Below are 20,000 nucleotides of genomic sequence, written 5' to 3'. Positions count from 1 at the left end.
ATTCCAGATTTTAGATCAAAAGGTGGCGTTTACGAAACTATTGAAAAGAAATATAATTTACCAAGACCAGAATCATTGTTTGATATTCATTACTTACGTGCAAATCCTTTACCTTTCTTTGAATTTGCAAAAGAGATCTTCCCTGGTAATCATAAACCATCACCAACTCATTCCTTTATAAAACTTTTGGATGAAAAAGGTAAACTACTTAGAAATTACACTCAAAACATCGATACATTGGAACATGTTGCAGGTATTGATAGAGAGAAATTGGTCAATTGTCATGGTAGTTTCTCAACTGCAACTTGTATCACTTGTAAATTAACTGTCGATGGTACCACCATTCGTGATACCATCATGAAAATGGAAATACCCTTGTGTCAACAATGTAATGATGGTCAATCATTCATGAAACCCGATATTGTTTTCTTTGGTGAAAATCTACCTGACCGATTCGATCAATGTGTACTCAAAGATGTAAAAGATATTGATTTACTAATTGTTATGGGTTCATCATTACAAGTCCAACCTGTGTCTTTATTACCCGATATAGTTGATAAACAAATACCTCAAATATTAATTAATCGTGAGTTGGTTGCTCAACCTCACGAATTTGATTATGTTTATTTAGGTGATTGCGATCAATTTGTTCAAGATTTATTAAATAAAGTTAAATGGTGATAAAAATAAAATAATAATATTAATAATATTAATAATACAAATATATTATTTTAAAATTTTAGATTTGTATTTATTTTTTTATTTTTATAATTTTTTTTATTATTATTATTTTATTTTCATATATATATAAAGAATATTAGTTATTTTAAATTACTAAATATATTATCATTGATAAAACAAAGATACCAAATGATTGAATACTATATTTGGAGATTGCACTTGAATCTTCGCCACCAGCAGCTGGTTCTTCAGCTGAAGAGGTTGGCGTTGGTGTGACCGTTGGAGCTCTACTTGTTGGATTTCTTGGGTTTCTGCCTGTAGTTGATGCTGCGGTTGCTGCAGCATCAGAGTTCGATAATGGAGAAACATTTTGATCATTTGGAGTTACTATTGAACCAGGGTTTGCAGCACCACTTGCACCATTTCCACCACTTGCAGCAGTTGCAGCGCCACTATTTGCAGCAGTTGCAGCACCACTATTTGCTCCAGCTGCAGCACCACTATTTGCAGCAGTTGCAGCACCACTATTTGCAGCACCACTATTTGCAGCAGTTGCGGCACCACTATTTGCTCCAGCTGCAGCGCCATTATTTCCATTTGCAGCACCAGTTGCAGCGGCATTGTTTCCTCTATTTGCAGCAGTTGCGGCACCACTATTTGCAGCAGTTGCGGCACCACTATTTGCAGCAGTTGCGGCACCACTATTTGCTCCAGCTGCAGCGCCATTATTTCCATTTGCAGCACCAGTTACAGCGGCATTGTTTCCACTATTTGCACCAGTTGCAGCACCACTATTTGCTCCAGTTGCAGCGCCACTATTTGCTCCAGTTGCAGCACCACTATTTGCTCCAGTTGCAGCACCACTATTACCACCAGTAGCACCTCCACTATTACCTCCAGTAGCACCTCCACTATTACCTCCAGTAGCACCGCCACTATTACCTCCAGTAGCACCGCCACTATTACCTCCAGTAGCACCGCCACTATTACCTCCAGTAGCGCCTCCTGTTAACCAACCGCTATTACCTCCTGAAGAACTGGAACCACTTGAAGCACCTCCAATATTTCCTCCGGTTGCAGCGCCACTATTTCCTCCACTATTACCACCAGTAGCACCACTATTTCCTCCGGTTGCAGCGCCACTATTTCCTCCAGTAGCACCTCCACTATTACCACCAGTAGCACCACCTGTTAACCAACCGCTATTACCTCCTGAAGATGAGGCACCACTGTTACCTCCACTATTTCCTCCAGTAGCACCTCCACTGTTACCACCTGTAGCACCTCCACTATTGCCTCCAGTAGCACCGCCGCTATTACCTCCAGTAGCACCGCCGCTATTACCTCCAGTATTGCCACCAGATGATGAAGCACCGCCGCTATTTCCTCCAGTAGCACCTCCACTGTTACCACCTGTAGCACCTCCACTATTGCCTCCAGTAGCACCACCGCTATTACCTCCAGTAGCACCACCGCTATTGCCTCCAGTAGCACCACCGCTATTACCTCCTGTAGCACCTCCACTATTGCCACCAGATGATGAAGCACCGCCGCTATTGCCTCCAGTAGCACCACCGCTATTTCCTCCAGTAGCACCTCCACTATTACCTCCAGTAGCACCACCGCTATTACCTCCAGTAGCACCTCCACTATTGCCACCAGTAACACCGCCGGTCAACCAACCACTATTACCTCCTGAAGATGAGGCACCACTGTTACCTCCACTATTTCCTCCGGTTGCAGCACCACTATTACCTCCAGTATTACCACCAGATGATGTCAACCAACCGCTATTACCTCCAGTATTGCCACCAGATGATGAAGCACCGCCACTATTACCTCCTGAAGATGAGGCACCACTGTTACCTCCACTATTTCCTCCGGTTGCAGCACCACTATTACCTCCAGTATTACCACCAGATGATGTCAACCAACCGCTATTACCTCCAGTATTGTCACCTGAAGATGAGGCACCACTATTGCTGCCTGAAGATGAGGAACCACCACTGTTACCACCTGAAGATGTTAACCAACCACTATTGCCACCTGATGAAGAACTTCCACTATTGCCTCCGCTATTACCACCAGAAGATGTTAACCAGCCACTATTACCACCTGATGAAGAACTTACACTATTACCAGAAGATGTTAACCAACCACTATTACTACCTGACGAAGAACTTCCACTATTACTGCCAGAAGATGTTAACCAACCACTATTGCCACCTGATGAAGAGCTTCCACTTGATTGGCCACCGGTATTTCCACCAGTATTTCCACCAGTATTACCACCAGAAGCAGTCATCCATCCGCTGTTTCCACTTGATTGACCACCGGTATTTCCACCAGTATTACCACCAGTATTACCACCAGAAGCAGTCATCCATCCGCTGTTTCCACTTGATTGGCCACCGGTATTTCCACCAGTATTTCCACCAGTATTTCCACCAGTATTACCCCCAGAAGCAGTCATCCATCCGCTGTTTCCACTTGATGATGAGCTACCACCTGATGACCAAGATCCACTTGAATGACTTCCTGAAGATGAGCCACCACTTGACCAAGATCCACTTGAATGACTTCCTGAAGATGAACCACCTCCTGAAGACCAAGATCCACTTGATTGACCTCCCGAAGATGAACCACCTCCTGAAGACCAAGATCCACTTGATTGACCTCCTGAAGATGAGCCACCACTTGACCAAGATCCACTTGAATGACTTCCTGAAGATGAACCACCTCCTGCAGATGAACCACCTCCTGAAGACCAAGATCCACTTGAATGACCTCCTGAAGATGAACCACCTCCTGAAGACCAAGATCCACTTGATTGACCTCCTGATGATGAACCACTACCACCACCTGATGACCATGATCCACTTGAGTGACTACCAGATGTCCAACCTCCGCTACTTGTTGGGCAATCACCTGTAGAATGACCACCACTATTACCACTTGACCAACTACCACCACTATTACCACTTCCACCACTTGACCAACCACCACCACTATTACCACTTCCACCACTTGACCAACTACCACCACTATTACCACTTCCACCACCACTATTAGTTGGGCAATAATTGTAATATGCAGAGTCGAATAACCAAACATCTATACAGGAATAATAAATGTTTGCATGTTTTGGATGTGATGAAAAATCAAATGAAAATTGAATTGTTGCTTTAATTGGTGTTGATAAATCTAAAAATTGAACTTTCTTATAAAAAGCTGGAATAATTTCATCAAATTCACAATCATCACCTCTAAATTGACCAAATTTATGAATAAAATAAACTTTACCTCCAACTATTAACTCAACTTTATAATAATTTGCAGAATAGTATTTAAAAATTGTATGTTGATAAATTGTAAATGCTGTATTATAAGCAACATCAAAATATCTAAAAATAATTATTTTTTAAAAAAATTAATAAACAAATTGTTTTTTTTTTTAGGAAATATAAAAAATTAAAATAAAAAAATAAATTTAATATTTACATTCTACGTTTAAATGAATCACAATCAGTACTACTACATTTTTGTGTATTTATACAACCCCTTTCGTCATATGGGCTACATGGTAATCTTGGATGTGGCCAAACTAAACCATTACCACTTATTAAATTAATATTACTGAGCACTAAAATAAGCGCCAATAATAATAATTTCATTTTTTTTTTTTTTAATTATTGATTTAATAAAAAATCTTTGTTTGATTTTATTTCCTTTTTTGTTTTTTTTTTTTTGGTTTTTTTTTTTTCCCAATATTATTATTGTTTGGTAGTTTTAAAAATTATATTATTACAATTATTATTTTTTTTTTTTCCAATATTATTACTAATTTTTAGTTGTACAATTTTTTATTAATATATTAAAAAAAAAAAAAGATTCATTTAATAAATATATATATAAATAAATTTGTAAAGTAGAGAAAAAAAAAATAACAAAAAAAAAACAATTTAAATAGTATATTCCAACCCCAACAATGATTTTTTTATTTATTAAATATGATTTTTTTTGAATTTTTTGTAAATTAAAAAAATTTCCATTATTATTTATAAATATGAAATACATTTAGGTTATCATTGAATAAGGCTATTTATTTGTTCTATATGAACACATTTTGCTTCAATTAAAATGTTTTGGGGTAGTGGGGTAATAGTGTTTTTATATATATGAAATGAATTTTTTTTCAACTGTGGTAGTGTAGTGTTAAATTGAATATTTATTGAAAAAATTATTTGTAACACACCCACGCTTCAAAACAACATATAAATATAAAAAAAAAAAAAAAAAAAAAAAAAAAAAAAAAAAAAAAAAAAAAAAAAAAAAGAAATAAGAGAAATTGGGTAAACCAGGATTAATAACTAAATTTATTTATTAAAACCCATTTTTTAAAAATTAGAATTAAAATTTAAATATTTAGAACTTTTTATTATTTATTTATATTTTGTTATTTATAATTGTTTTTAAAAAAAAAAAAGAAAATGAGATATTTTTAACTGATTTCTTTTTGTGAAAAAAATAAATTTATTTTTTTTTAATTTTTTTTTTTTTCCCACCACTAAAGATGGGGACGATTTTTTTTTTTTTTTTTTTTTTTTCCCCACTTGTGGGGGAAGTTTTTTTTTTATTTTTTTTTTCATCAATATTACATTCATTTAATTTTTAAAAATTATATTTTTATAAATTTAATATATTTTAATATCAAAAAATGGGTTTTGAAAATAACTTAACCAGTGTTACAAATCATACAAATACTACAACTACAACCACTACAACCACTACCACTAATAATAATAATAATAATAATAATAATAATAATAATAATAATAATAATAATAATAATAATAATAATAATAATAATAATAATAATAATAATAATAATAATAATATTAATAATAATAATATTAATAATAATAATATTAATAATAACAATATAGATATAAATGATATAAATAGAATTGATGAAAATGAAATAATTATTACATCAAATAATGAAGATAATTCAACATCTATAGAAATGGATTCAATGATGATAAAAGATAAAAATGTAGTAATAATAAAAAATAAAATAGTATTATATGCAGATGAAGAAGGTATAATAGTAACTCCATATCCATTTGAATTATCACATATTGTTGGAAGTTATCAATTTCATCAAATCATTGAAAACATTAATAATTTATCATTATACAATAATAGATTCTTTGGATGGTCAATGATGTTATTATTAGCAATTGGTTTTGCATGTTTAATAATTGCAATAATTGTGAAATTCAGTGTGCATCATGTTGGTGTACCAATTCCAACTGTTGTATTATGTGTGGTTGCTTTTATTTGTTTTACTGTTTTTACTTTAATTCCAGCCATAAAAATTAAAAAGGTAAATTAAATTAAATTTAAATTTTAAAATAAATAATAAAATTATTTTTCTAATAAAAAAAATAAATAATAATAATAATAATAAAAATTTTAGAGATTAAAAAAACAAAAAAAATATTTCAAAGAGTTGAATGAATTATTTAAAGATGAAGGTGTTACATTTAAAGGTAAATTTGATAAAAGAGGTAAAGGTTGCAATGAAAAATTACCATCAAAAAATTTAGTTAGTCTTACCATTGATTATCCAACTCTATCAAATAATTATTTAAATAATGGATCAGGTTTTCCATTAATTTAAATTTTTGATCTAATAATAATAATAATAATAATAATAATAATAATAATAATAATAATAATAATAATAATAATAATAATAATAATAATAATAATAATAATAATAATAATAATAATAATAATAATAATAATAATAATAATAATAATAATAATAATAATAATAATAATTAAACTATCAAAAAAAACTTTTATTTAAATTAAATAAAATTAATTTTTTAAACACACCACCAACCCTTTTTTTATTTTTTATTTTTTTTTTTTATTATTTTTTTTTTTATTTTATATTTTTATAATAAAAAATAAAAATTTAACACATAATAAAACAAATATTAAAAAAATGAAATTAAGTAAATTTATAATTCTAATTATATTTTTAATATTTATAATAAAATCGAATGGAGAACAAACATCATCATCAGTGGAAATTGATGATGATTCAAAATGCTATGGAGAAACAATGGAAACATGTTTTACAAGTGGTTCATGTTGTATTTGGTGTGGATCACCAAAAAATACAACAATTACAAAAGTTGCGGGTGTATGTTTTTTACAAAGTTCACTATCCAGTTGTCCACAAGACATTTTGACGTTAACAGGTGATAAATGTAATGAATATAATAGTGCATCATGTACTTGTAGTTTCAGGAATACAACAAATAGTATTATTAGTTCATCATCATCACCATCATCATTACCACCAATTAACTATAGTTTAATATTTATTTCAATTGTATTGATTTTCCCATGTATTTTCTACTCTTCCTTTTAAATAAATAAATAAATAAATAAATAAATAAATAAATAAATAAATAAAAAAAAAAATAAATAAATAAAATAAAATGTGTATTGATTTTAAATAATTAAATTAAATTCTTGTTTGATTAAATTATTGTTTTTATTTTATTTGAAAATAAAACTACAATAATATCTTGAAAAAAAAAAAAAAAATCTAAAATTGATTATTTTTTCATTTTTTTTTGATAATATTTTCAAAAAAAAATATCTTTTTCTTTATTTTTTCTTTTTTCTTTTTTTTTAAAAAAATAAAAAATAACTCTTTTGTTTTGCGGTTTATTTTTTATTTCCCAAACAAAATAAAATCAAATTCACAATGAATAATAATAATAATAATGATAATGATAATAATAATGATAATAATGAAATATTATTTTGGAAAGTTTTTAAAAATGTTGTAATTAGAAATTTAATATTTAAAGTTATGAGTGAACAAGTTATAGAGTATGATGATATGAAAAAGTATTATGTTGGGAATAGAGTTAAATTTTCAAATATGACATTAGCCTTAATTTCAAAAAATAAATTATGGACAATATTAAAAGATAAATTAATTAGTAATCAATATATAAGAATTGATAAAAAAGGATTATCAAGTTTCTTTGAAAATTGTAATGAAGATTTAGATACAATTAAATTATTATATAAATTTAAAAAAGAAGAAATCAATTCAATCATTGACCCAATAAATCAATCAATAGAGAATGAAAATGAACTTGCATTAAAATATTTCATTAATTATATTGATGAAGAAACTGGAATGAAATTACCAATAACATTGGATTCAATTCAAAATGGATTCTATAAGCATATAAACACCATATCCATGCTTGATGTACTATATAAAGAATTAAGAAATAAATTAAATAATAATAAAAATAATAAAAATAATAATAAAATTGATATTATTAAAGTATTTAATAGATTAATTGTTAAAAATGAATGGGAATTATTATCATATATTTTTGATAATTGTTTAGATGTTTTCATTAAACCAAATGAATTAAATTATAAAGAAAAGCTTGGTTATGGTTTATTCACTTTAACCTATAAAGGAAGTGATGAATTTAGAACTAAATGTTTTAAAAGTGGATTTATAGAAGTTAAAAGCACAATACCAATTTATTATATATTGAATAATTACACTCAATTTTCATATCAAGATTGTTTATTCCTTTTAAAAATAAATCATTATTATAATAATAATAATAAAAAAATTTCAACAAAACAAGTGAATGATTTAATTGAAGAGATGGTTGAAAAAGAAGGTTTAAAATATAAAGAGAATATAGAATTTGAAAAAATTAAATTTATTAAATATAAAATTGCAAAAGAATATGATAAAAATATATTTTATAAAGCTTATTTTGATGAATTTGATGATAGAATTAGTAAGGAAACAACTACAGATTTATCAACTATTGCAGAATATACATTTTCATCATTTTCAATCAATGGTTTAAATTGTTTAATTGAAAATTCTTTTAAATTTCCTAAACACCATTATGTAATGTGCAATCTTTCAAAAATTGAAGAAATAAAGGGTAGAATAGTACAGTTTTTTAAGATTTACTTTGAAAATGATAATCATTTAAACATTGGGTTTTCAAGTTGGAAACCAGTTAGTGAATTAATTTTTTCATATCAATACCCATTTGAAATCATTAATGAATTATTAGATGTTTTCCCAGATTCTCATTTACCATTTATAATTGAAAAATTAAACGATTTCACTGTGAAATGTCCATCAACAACTGTTAAAATCATTCAAAAAGTCAGTGAAAGAATTCCAGGTGTAATGTATTTAAAAAGAGAAAATTACTTTAAAGCATTAGAATTTTATTTTGAAATTTACACAGAACAACAAGTTGATGATTTAAAATTCTTTGAAAAAAAATTTTTTATTAATGTTTCAAGTGATCAAGAATCAATATCAACTTCAACATTAAAAGCAATAAATAATTATTATTCAGTTTTATCACTTTCATTAGAATCAATGGAAGCAATTAAAAGATGTTTAATAAATTACCCAAATGCAGAAAAAGCAGTAATATGTAAAAAATTATATATTGGTTCATTAAATAATTTAGATATTGAAAAAATTAAACAATTTATAGAAATAATTGGTATTCAAGATATTAATTCACCTATTTTTTGTCAATTTCATACAAATTTTAATTTTAAAAAATTAACCAACATTACTCAAGTTGAAAATATTTTAAATAATTTAAATCAATTACAATTTCCAACCATTAAAATTAATCCAAAATTAACTTGTATTTTTTTCGAATCATTATTCGATTCATTTTCTTTTAAAGAATTAATTGAAAATTGTCCATCTTTTAAATTAATTGATTTCAATTCATTTCCAAATGAATCATTAGAATTGGTTATAACTAATTTAATTAAATCAAAACAATATGAATCAATTTTATTCATTTTAAATCAACTCTCATCAAATTCAAGATTATGCATTAAATATGAAACTGAACCAAACTATCTTTTTGAATTTAAAAGTGGTGAAATAAATATAAATTTTAATTTTGAAAATCCAAATTTAATAATTCAAGTTTTAAATGAAATAATTAAAAAAATAAACATTCAAGAATCTTCAAACTTTATTGTTTTTCAAATTTTATTTAATGAATTAGTAAAATGTAAAAATATAAATTTTGATCAAATTAATTTATTCTTGGAAATATGTAAATCAAATAAAATACAATTGATAATTGGATTTTATCATATCATTTATTATTTCAACATAAAAAATTTTAAATTATCAAATTATTTAACTTCACTTTATTTACCAAAAAAAACAACCTCTTTTTCAATGGTTAATAAATATAATTGTGGTATAAATTTTGATTTTGGACAATTTCCACTTGATGTAATTGAAAAATTATCAACATCTCAATTATTAAAAAAATTGGTAATTTTATCAAAACCTCGTGATTTTTTCAAAAATAATATAGATTATTTATTTAAAATTAATGAAGATAAATTAGCTTTAATATCAATGGAAAGATATTTAAAAAATACAACAAACAAAGATTCTGTACCCTCACATTTTATAAAATTGTTGTTCAAATCACATTGGTTTTCAAATATTTCAAATGTAATTTATGTATTAGAAAATATAAAATTTTTACACAAGAATTCAATTTTAGAAAGGGCAACACTTAAAAAAAGACTTGATATTATGAATCTTATTTTAACTTTATATGACACAAAAGAAACAAAAATAAAATAAAATTAAACAAAAAAAATAGTTTTTTTTTTTTTTAAAGAATTTTTTTTTTTTTTTTTCTTTTTTTTTTCTGGTTTTCTTTTTTTTTTTTTTTTTTTTTTTTTTTTTTATAATAACAAGAATAATTCAACAAACAATGAGCAAAAACAATAATAATGATAATAATGAAATATTATTTTGGAAAGTTTTTAAAAATGTTGTAATTAGAAATTTAATATTTAAAGTTATGGGTGAACAAGTTATAGAGTATGATGATATGAAAAAGTATTATGTTGGGAATAGAGTTAAATTTTCAAATATGATATCATTGAATTTAATTTCAAAAAATAAATTATGGACAATATTAAAAGATAAATTAATTAGTAATCAATATATAAGAATTGATAAAAAAGGATTATCAAAATTTTTTAAATATTGTAATGAAGATTTAGATACAATCAAATTATTATATAAATTTAAAAAAGAAGAAATCAATTCAATAATTGATCCGATTAATCAATCAATAGAGTGTGAAAATGAAATTTCATTAAAATATTTCATTAATTATATTGATGAAGAAACTGGAATGAAATTACCAATTCAATTTAATCAAATAAATTCATATGATAGTGAATTTTATATAACTTCAATGCAAATTTTTGAAATTGTATATTTGGCATTAAAAGAAAGTAATCAACAAAGTGATATTGATTTATTAAAAAATCAATTATTATATAGATTTCTTTCAAAAGAAAAAGGAGAAGAAGATTTTGGATTTATATCGGTGATTTATAATAATTATCCAGAACTGTATCCAAAAAAAGAGGATTCAATAAGTGATACAATGTATAGTATCCCTTTGGAAACTATAATAAAACTTGACTCGGCTCATAGGGATTTACAAATTAAACTATTCCTTAATGGTTTTATTAATTTTAAAAAGAGTTTTCCAAGTTCAATTGTTGTAAATAACTATAATAATTATAGTTTAGATGATTTTATATTCTTATATAAATGTGTCTACAAATCTAATGATTTATTGGTTGATACAAAAAAAGTTGATCAAATAGTTAATGAAATGATAAAAGATTTAAAATGTGAAAAAGAGAAATTAAAATTTCTAAAATTAAAATTAACACAAGAGTTAACTCATCAAGATTTTAGTTTTTCATATCTTTGTGAATATGATGATGATTTTGATTTAATCGATAGTGAAAGTGTAGTATCATATACATTTTCAATGTTTTCAATCAATGGTTTAAAGTATTTAATTGAAACATCTTTTAGATTCAATGGAGTTTTAGTATTTTTCCCAAACCAACAAGTTTTACTTGAAAGCCCAAACTTGGTAATAGAATTTAGTAAACTTTATTTCAAAAATGATAATCACTTTTCAATGAAATATAATGGTTGGTTATACATTATATCTGCAATATTAAAATTTTGCGAATTTAATGTATTAAAAGAAATAATTGAAAGTGTACCTGATTTTCCTTTAAAATTAATTTCAAAATTATTATACTCTTTTGATCTTAATTGTCCTTCACAAATGGTAAAATTAATTAATTTATTAAAATCTAAACAAGAGGAAGATAATGATGGTAATGCAGGTAATGATGATGATGATGAATACTCATTATTCTTTTCAATCAAATCATTTAAATTTTCAGATTATTTAATTGGTTTAAAATCAAATTTTAAAATTGATTCTGTTTCACAATTTAATCATTTAAAAGTATTGGATGATTTATTTTTACCATCACAATTATCTTCAAATGATAATGATAATCCAAATTATTCAAATTTTTACAAATCATTATCATTTGTAATTAACTCTGTGGATATTGTTAAACAAGCAATATTAAATTATCCAAATGCACCAAAAGAATTATTCAATAATTATCTTTTAAAATTATTAAATAATTTTGATTTAGAAAGTATTAAAGAAATAATGAAAATTATTAAATTTGCTAAAATTGGTGGTGATAATAAAACCTTCACATTTGATAATCAAGGAAAATGCACTGAGGAAATGTATAAAAAGGTAGATGAAACTTTAAATTATTTGAATGAAATTAATTTTACAAATTTATTTAATGAAAATGGTATTAGTTCATTTTTTATTGGTTTATTCAATTCATTTTCAAATATTGATAAATTAATTGAAAATTGCCCATCATTTAAAGAGATTGCATTCTCTTTATTTGAAAACCAATCATCAATTATAATTTGTGAAATCCTATTCAAACAATCTTTTAATTTTAATGATCGTTTAAAAATAATTAAATATATATTAAATGAAATTACAACATTCACAGTTTTTAATTATTTTTCATTGTCAAGTGATAGAGATATAATTTTTAATCAAGAATTTACAATTTATAATCTTCCAACTGGTGAAATTAAAACCAATGATTTAAACTCTTTTGATATTATTGAAATTATTGAACAATTATTAAAAAAAGTTGATAAAAGAGAAATTAATAATTTCACAACAATTGAAATGATTCAAATTCTATTTGATTTTTTAGTTCAAAGTAAAAATGTTACATTACAACAAATTGAATTTATTATTGAATTATGTGATATTAATTCCATTACATTATCAATTGGATACTATCATACATTTTACTTTTACAATTTAAAGAATAAAAAATTATCAAATATTTTTCTTAAAGATCCAGCATCAAGAGATTTATCAAGATCTGCAATATTCTCAAAAAAGACACATTATGGAAAACATTTCTTTTTTTATAAAGGTCATTCATTTAATTTTATCAAAAATTCTTCATTTAATTTATTGGTTATTGAATTAATGAAAATTTATTTTCAACCAGTTTGTAATGGAAAAAGTGTGCGTTATTTATTAACAATCAATGAACCTCAATTGGCAATATCATTATTAAAAGATAATATTGACTCTTTTAAAATTTCTCATGAAATTAAATTTCAATCAACTGAAATTATAAAATCATTTTTTAAAAGTGGTATTTTTAAAATTCCTTTTCAAGATGTAATTAATGAATTGGTGAAATTAGATTTAGAAGAATTTTCAATCGATAAATTATTAAAATGGGCAATACTTTTAGAAAGAATTGATATAACAAATTTTATTATTTCAAATTATGCTAAAGGTATTAGTAATTTATTATTCGGTAATTTTGAAATTAATCCATTCGCAAAGAATTGTAAATTAATTTCCAATTATTTATTAGAAAACCATAAAGATGTATTATTAAATAGTATAATAATTGATCAAGAACTCATTAATGATATTAAAAATCAAGGTTTTAATGAAATGTATAATTTAATTTTAAAATATATAAAAATTAAATAAACTAATTATTAATATTTTATTTTATTTTTTTTTTTTTTTTTATTTTTTTTTTTTTTTATTATACCTGGAGGAGTGATATGTATGGTTGTTGTTGTTGTTGTAGTTGTGATTAAAGAAAAAGAGAGAGAGAGAGGTTGGGAAAATGAAAAAATTTGTATTTCTTTTTTTCTGTTTTTTTTCTGTTATTTTTTTTCTTTATTTTTTCTCTCTTTTCGACCAACAATAATATAATACCTACTACTAGTTAATTTATTAATATGTGAGTGATTGGGTTATTTTTAATTTTTTTAAAAAAAAAAAAAAAAAAATTGACCCCTATTATTGAGAACCAACTTGATTGAAAGGATTCTCTGGTGCTTTTAACCAATTTTTCCAAAGCAATTGTTTAACTTGAGTTAAACGAAGTGATGGATTTTCTTTTCTAAGTACTGGTAAATTCTCTTCTTCATATGCATTGAAAGCAGCTTTCATTCTACGTTCTGGGTGTTGTTCTTTTCCATCATTACCTGATAAAGCACCAATTGCTTCATTAATATCTCTAGCATCAATAACATCTTTACCATCTTTCAATCTTTGTTCACGTAAAATATGATTCATATTCTCTTCAAGGTTAAAATCTTCTTCTTCATGATCATCAGATCCAGTGGTAGTTGTAGTTGTAGTTGTTGTTGTTGTTGTTGTTGTTGGAACTACAACAACTCTTGGATCGGATGGTCTTGAAGCAAGTTCTTTTTCTCTTTGTTTTTGTTCTTTATCTCTCTTTTGTTGAATTTCAAAACGAGTTACTTTAGTATCTGATGGTTTACCATATCTTTCTTTAATTTCTTTATCTTCTTGTTGTAATAATTCTTTTGCTTCTTGTTTCTTTTTTGCATCTTCTCTTGCTTTTTCCTCTTTTTCTTTTTGTTTTTTTTGTTTATCTAAAATTTTTGTATCTGTTTCTTCCCACATTTTATCCTCTTTATCTCTTTGTTTCTTTTCATTTTCATTCTTTTTAACTTCTGCTTTCTTTGAACGAGCTTCTTCTGCTTTTGAATTGGTACCAAATTTTTTACCACCCATTTTTTTTTATATGTTTTATGTGTTTGTATAAATATTTATATGTATTTAATTGTTTGAAAAAAAAAAAAAAAAAATGGAAAATTAAAAAAAAATTAAAAAATAAAAAAATAAAAAAAAAAAAAAAATTTGAAATTTTTTTTTTTGTTTTTATTATTTTTAAAACTCCTCCATGCATAACTTATAACTTTTTATATATATAAATATAAATATATACAACTATATTATAATTTTAAAAAATATTTAAATATTTTTTTAAAAGATATGTAATTTAATAAAATATTTAGTGTTATAAGTATATATAAATATATTTATAGAATTTTCAATTATAAATGAATAAATTTAAAATTGTATTTATTACATGTTGTATTTTATTTTTTACAATAATAAACAATGGATTCGTTAATGCAAAAACTGAACAAGTAACATCAAATAATAATAATAGTAGTAGTAATAGTAGTAGCAGTAGTACCAGTAATGAATTTGGAAAGTTTTCATTTCAACATTTTCTAATTATTATATTTGTTGTTGGTATAATGGTATGTAATTATTATTATTATAATAATAAAACTATAAATTATTAACTAATAAATTACTATATATAGTTATTTTTATCATTTTCATTAATACAAGTTAGAATTAGATTAAAGAATAGAATGATTGATAGAATTCCAAGAAAGATTATGCCATTTTTAAGACCAGGTGATTTATCGAATAAACAGAGAACTATAATTTTAAATGAAATAGTTAGATCGAAACAAATTCAATCAAAGATTGAACCCACTATGATTGGTGGTAATTCAGTCGCATCCAATATCGGTCATTTAGGTTGGGGTCCACCAAATTCAGAGTATAGTAAAGTACATTTTAAAACATCGATTTCAAAGAGTTGGATCGTTTTAGAGAGTGCTGCAACTCATTATAGTTCCCACCTAAAGAAAGATCCTAAATCCTGTATTAGAGATTACGTAGAATTCTTATTGGAACAGTGTCCTCAATTGGATAGACATCATGCAAATCATTATATTGACACCTATGAAAAAGCTCGTTTCAGTGACCAAGAATTCACACTAGAACAATATACACAATTCATGTCAAACCTAATAGTTTTAATTAAAGCTTTTGAATTTGGTGACATTAGTATTTCAAATACTAATAATAATAATAATTTTAATAATACTAATAATAATAATAATAATAATAATAATAATAATAATAATAATAATCCCTTAAATTTTTCGTCTTCATCAAACAAATTAAAAATAAATTAATGAAAAATAAAAAAAAATAAATTAAATAAATAAAATAAAAAAAATAATGGGAATATAAAAAATATTTCGGAAATAATAATGAACCATTAATGTTGTTAGTCGCTTTTACCCATATAAAATAACGCCTACTTAAGATGAAATTAATAAAATAAATAAAAAATTTATAACTACTGCCATTAAAGATTTATTTTTTATTTTATATTTTAGTAAAGCCTATCCCTTTTTTTTTTTTCCTTTTTTTTTTTTTTTTTTTTTTTTTTTTTTTTTTTTTTTTTCCGAATCTCGGGAGTAATTTTAAAAAAAAAAAAAATATATTTCTAAATTTATTAATTTTTATCTACTACTACAATTTGTTTTTACGTATTATTTAATATAATAAACAAATACTAATCCCCTTAAATTGATTTATTAATTAATAATAAAAAAAAGAAAAAAAAAATATATAAAAGGAAACAAGAAAAAAAAAATAGAATAAATTTTTATTTATATTTTATAAAATAGGAAATTCAAAATGTTTGACTTAATATTCCGCCCTTCAAACTCTTTTCAAAATGAAACAAAACCACTTGTTGTAATATTTGGATTTATAAGTTCAAATAAAAAAATAATGGAAAAGTTTTGTAAAATTTGGGAAGGTTGTGATGTGTTTGTTAATATTCCTCCATTAGATTTTTCAACAATTTTATTAAGAATGGAAGTTAAAAATTTAATTAAAGAAATTCATAAGTATTTAAATAATAATAAAAATACTTCAAAAACTATTTATCTTCATGGAATTAGGTAAATAATTTTTTTTTTTTTTTTTTTTTTTTTTTTATTCATCTACTAATATTCTAATTTTTTTATTTAGTGTTGGAACATGTTATATTGGGTCATTTATTAAAAGTTTAAATAGTTTTGAAAATGGGAAATATAAATATATATTACCAATGATAAAATCTATTGTTTTGGATAGTGGTATGATAATTAATGAAGCCGAAGTTTTTAGAGGACTTGCAAAAACAATGAAAGAAAAAGGTGTATTTGGTTATATTCTTGCTTCTATATTCCCAGTTTTTAAATCAAAATGGAGATACTATTGTAAATATGATTTCCCACATTTTTTAAGCAATGATTATGGTTGGAATTATTTAGTAATTAGTGGGGAATATGATGATTTCTTTCCAAATACCTCTGATTTGTTTGTTGAATTATTTAAAAACTCTGTTAATAATTCAAATAGACAAATACAAAGAAAAACTTTTGATTCAAAACATGCTCTTCATTTTAAAAATCACCCTGAAGAATATAAAAAAACTATAAATGACTTTATAGCTTTGGGAAATTGTTTATATTTATAATTAAAAAATATTATTAATTTTAAAAAAAAAAAAAAAAAAAAAAAAAAAAAAAAAAAAAATTAAAACCCTTTTTAATATTTGAAAACATGAAGTGTCGTCAAAAAAAAAAAAAAAAAAAAAGATATGTAACCACTAGTGGTTAAACAAAACTTTATCTGTTTTTTCTATTTTTGAATTTTTTATCTGTCAAAAAAAATAAATAAAAAAAATAAATAATAATTGATTGTACATAACAAAATTATAATTTTTTAAAAAAAAAAAAAAACAAAACAAAAAACAAATGTTTGGAAAGATATAAAAGTAAATCATACAATCGCCACCACACTCCTCACACTCCTCAAACACTCCAAATAATTATCTAATATATTTTATTCGTAATGAAAAAAAAAAAATGTTTTTATCTAATTCTAACACCACCACACTCTCCCAAACATCTTAAAAAATTAAAAATATGAATAATTTTTTTTTTTTTTTTTTTTTATTAATAAATAATGATTAATTATTTTATATTTTTTTTTTTTAAAATTTTATTTTATTTGTTTTTTTTTTTTTTTTTTCTATTATCATATAAATATATTTAAGTGTATAATGGAAATTAACTATATAAAAAATCCTTTTTGTTATAAAAAATATGAAAAAGAACTACCAGTTGTTGTTTTATTAACTGGTAGTAATGATCCTAATTTGGAAATAATTTCATGTCATTGGATTGAAAGAGGTTTTAATTGTTTAAAATGTTCACCAATGTAAGTAAGTTTATTATTAAACAAAAAAAAAAAAAAAAAATTAATAAAAAAAATAATAAAAAAAAAAATTAAAAAATAAAAAAAACAATATTCAAATAATAAAAATAATTATAATAATATTAAAATTAATTTATAATTATAGTAATAATTTAAGTGATAATTGTGAAGATGGAATTATAGAAATTGTAAAATTTATTGATAATTATTTCCAAGGTGATGATGGATTTCATAGGATTTTATGTTTTCATCAAATTTCCAGTGGTTCAATTTTATTTGGATTTTTATTAAAATATATTCAAGTAAATGAACAATATTCTTATTTAATGAGAATTATTAGAGGTTCATTAATTGATAATAATAATCATTATCCATTACCATTACTAAATGATGGTATTGATATGTTTCAATCATTTGATAAACCATTTTTTTTAGATATTAGTGATTATAGATTTAAAAATAAATCATATTTTAAATATTTAATATCACCCTTAAATACTTGGAATCATGTAATTATTCACTCAAAAAATGATACTACTCAAAATCAAAATTTTATTAATTCTTTTATTAAAAGTGTGAAATTTAATTTACCAAATCTTAAGCATATTTCCACCACCACCACTACCTCTACCACTACTACTACCGCAATTAATAATAATGATGGAAATCAAATCTCTCAAATAAATACCTATTCTAAATATCCTTTTGAAACATATTTAATTGAAAAGGTATTTGATATTAATCATAATAATAATAATAATAATAATAATAATAATAATAATAATAATAATAATAATAATAATAATAATAGCTCCCATTTTAATCAAAATCCAGGCGAATATCAAAAAGTGATCAATCAATTAATTGATATTGTTTATATGAATCAAAAAAAAACATTAAATAGTAAATTATAGTAAAAATTTTAAAATCACTAATTTAAGAAAATAAAAAAAAAAAAAAAAAAAAAAAAAATTCCAACATTTATTAATATTACCAATTTCCAAATTTGTGATATGTACATTGCTAATTAATTAAAAAAAAAAAGGAAAAAAAAAAAAACAATTTTCAAATTAAAAAAAAAAAAAAAGAATTTAAACACTTTTTATTTGAAATTCTCCCAGTTTCTATTGTTTTTTTTTTAAAATCAAAATGTATCAAAAAAAAAAAAAAAATAAAAAAAAAAATAATAAAAAATTTAAAAAAATAAAAAATAAAAAAAAAAATTAAAAAAAAATTAAAAAAAATCGATTATTTTTGAATTTTTGGGGTAAAATTTTTTTTTTTTTTTTTTTTTTTTTTTTTTTCCCCTTTCATTTAAAAAATCCCAAACTAAAGGAAAAACCTTTTTTAAATTTTTTTATTTTCAAACTTTTTTTTATTTAAAACAAAACAGCTTAAAACTATTAAATTAAAATTTTGTAAAAATAAATATTTTATTTAAAAAAAAAAAAAAAAAAAAAAAAAAATAAATAAGTAAATAGCAATTAAAAAATTTAAATAAAATAAAATAAAAAAAAAAAAAACATTTAATAATCGAACAATTTGTAGAAGTAAGTAAAATTTTTATTTATTTATTTACTATCTTTTTTCTTTTTTTTTTTTTTTTTTTTTTTTTAATAGATTCTTTTTCTATTCCATTTAAATAATATTTTCTCTCGTTAAAATGGTCATACAATTCTTTTTCAAATTTTTCATATGAAAAAAAGGGGTGGGTTCCCCAAAAAAAAAAAAAAAAAAAAAAAAAAAAAAAAAAAAAATTAAAAAAATAAAAAAAAAATAAAATTTTTCATAGCCAGAGTAATATTTTTTTTTTTCATCGATAAATAATAATAATAATAATAATAAACAATATAGTAATTAAATAAT

General features: G+C 23.6%; 10 protein-coding genes across 10 annotated transcripts in view; 8 read left to right on the top strand and 2 right to left on the bottom strand.

The window, feature by feature from the left end:
- Positions 1-681, top strand: part of sir2D (NAD(+)-dependent deacetylase, silent information regulator protein family protein) — a gene marked incomplete at both ends in the record, with an annotated part of 1,793 nt that extends 1,112 nt beyond the window's left edge. The window contains one exon of the mRNA XM_630870.1: positions 1-681. This exon is cut by the window's left edge and continues 829 nt beyond it. Coding sequence (XP_635962.1) covers positions 1-681 — 681 coding nt within the window.
- A 145-nt stretch (positions 682-826) lies between these two features.
- Positions 827-4,355, bottom strand: DDB_G0289901 (hypothetical protein; the record flags this gene model as incomplete). Its single annotated transcript, XM_630869.1, has 2 exons — positions 827-4,085; positions 4,183-4,355. The coding sequence occupies 2 exons, from the start codon at positions 4,353-4,355 to the stop codon at positions 827-829; spliced, it is 3,432 nt and encodes a 1,143-aa protein (XP_635961.1).
- A 1,043-nt stretch (positions 4,356-5,398) lies between these two features.
- DDB_G0289965 (hypothetical protein) lies at positions 5,399-6,367 on the top strand (the record flags this gene model as incomplete). Its single annotated transcript, XM_630868.1, has 2 exons — positions 5,399-6,070; positions 6,164-6,367. 2 exons carry the CDS (start codon positions 5,399-5,401, stop codon positions 6,365-6,367), a joined length of 876 nt encoding a protein of 291 aa, XP_635960.1.
- A 333-nt stretch (positions 6,368-6,700) lies between these two features.
- On the top strand, positions 6,701-7,132 carry DDB_G0289899 (hypothetical protein; the record flags this gene model as incomplete). The annotated part of the gene is made up of 1 exon (XM_630867.1): positions 6,701-7,132. One exon carries the CDS (start codon positions 6,701-6,703, stop codon positions 7,130-7,132), a length of 432 nt encoding a protein of 143 aa, XP_635959.1.
- Positions 7,133-7,474: 342 nt separating this feature from the next.
- Positions 7,475-10,408, top strand: DDB_G0289897 (hypothetical protein; the record flags this gene model as incomplete). The annotated part of the gene is made up of 1 exon (XM_630866.1): positions 7,475-10,408. The coding sequence occupies one exon, from the start codon at positions 7,475-7,477 to the stop codon at positions 10,406-10,408; it is 2,934 nt and encodes a 977-aa protein (XP_635958.1).
- Positions 10,409-10,541: 133 nt separating this feature from the next.
- Positions 10,542-13,721, top strand: DDB_G0289895 (hypothetical protein; the record flags this gene model as incomplete). The annotated part of the gene is made up of 1 exon (XM_630865.1): positions 10,542-13,721. The coding sequence occupies one exon, from the start codon at positions 10,542-10,544 to the stop codon at positions 13,719-13,721; it is 3,180 nt and encodes a 1,059-aa protein (XP_635957.1).
- A 318-nt stretch (positions 13,722-14,039) lies between these two features.
- DDB_G0289893 (hypothetical protein) lies at positions 14,040-14,783 on the bottom strand (the record flags this gene model as incomplete). Its single annotated transcript, XM_630864.1, has 1 exon — positions 14,040-14,783. The coding sequence occupies one exon, from the start codon at positions 14,781-14,783 to the stop codon at positions 14,040-14,042; it is 744 nt and encodes a 247-aa protein (XP_635956.1).
- Positions 14,784-15,112: 329 nt separating this feature from the next.
- DDB_G0289891 (hypothetical protein) lies at positions 15,113-16,051 on the top strand (the record flags this gene model as incomplete). Its single annotated transcript, XM_630863.1, has 2 exons — positions 15,113-15,319; positions 15,386-16,051. 2 exons carry the CDS (start codon positions 15,113-15,115, stop codon positions 16,049-16,051), a joined length of 873 nt encoding a protein of 290 aa, XP_635955.1.
- Positions 16,052-16,658: 607 nt separating this feature from the next.
- Positions 16,659-17,391, top strand: DDB_G0289889 (hypothetical protein; the record flags this gene model as incomplete). The annotated part of the gene is made up of 2 exons (XM_630862.1): positions 16,659-16,831; positions 16,902-17,391. 2 exons carry the CDS (start codon positions 16,659-16,661, stop codon positions 17,389-17,391), a joined length of 663 nt encoding a protein of 220 aa, XP_635954.1.
- Positions 17,392-17,979: 588 nt separating this feature from the next.
- On the top strand, positions 17,980-19,048 carry DDB_G0289887 (hypothetical protein; the record flags this gene model as incomplete). Its single annotated transcript, XM_630861.1, has 2 exons — positions 17,980-18,137; positions 18,280-19,048. The coding sequence occupies 2 exons, from the start codon at positions 17,980-17,982 to the stop codon at positions 19,046-19,048; spliced, it is 927 nt and encodes a 308-aa protein (XP_635953.1).
- Between the last annotated feature and the right edge of the window lie 952 nt (positions 19,049-20,000).

Source organism: Dictyostelium discoideum (assembly GCF_000004695.1).
Source record: "Dictyostelium discoideum AX4 chromosome 5 chromosome, whole genome shotgun sequence".
Lineage (NCBI taxonomy): Eukaryota > Evosea > Eumycetozoa > Dictyosteliales > Dictyosteliaceae > Dictyostelium > Dictyostelium discoideum.
The sequence above is the reverse complement of the archived record's forward strand: the minus strand, read 5'-3'. Positions and strand labels throughout refer to the sequence as shown.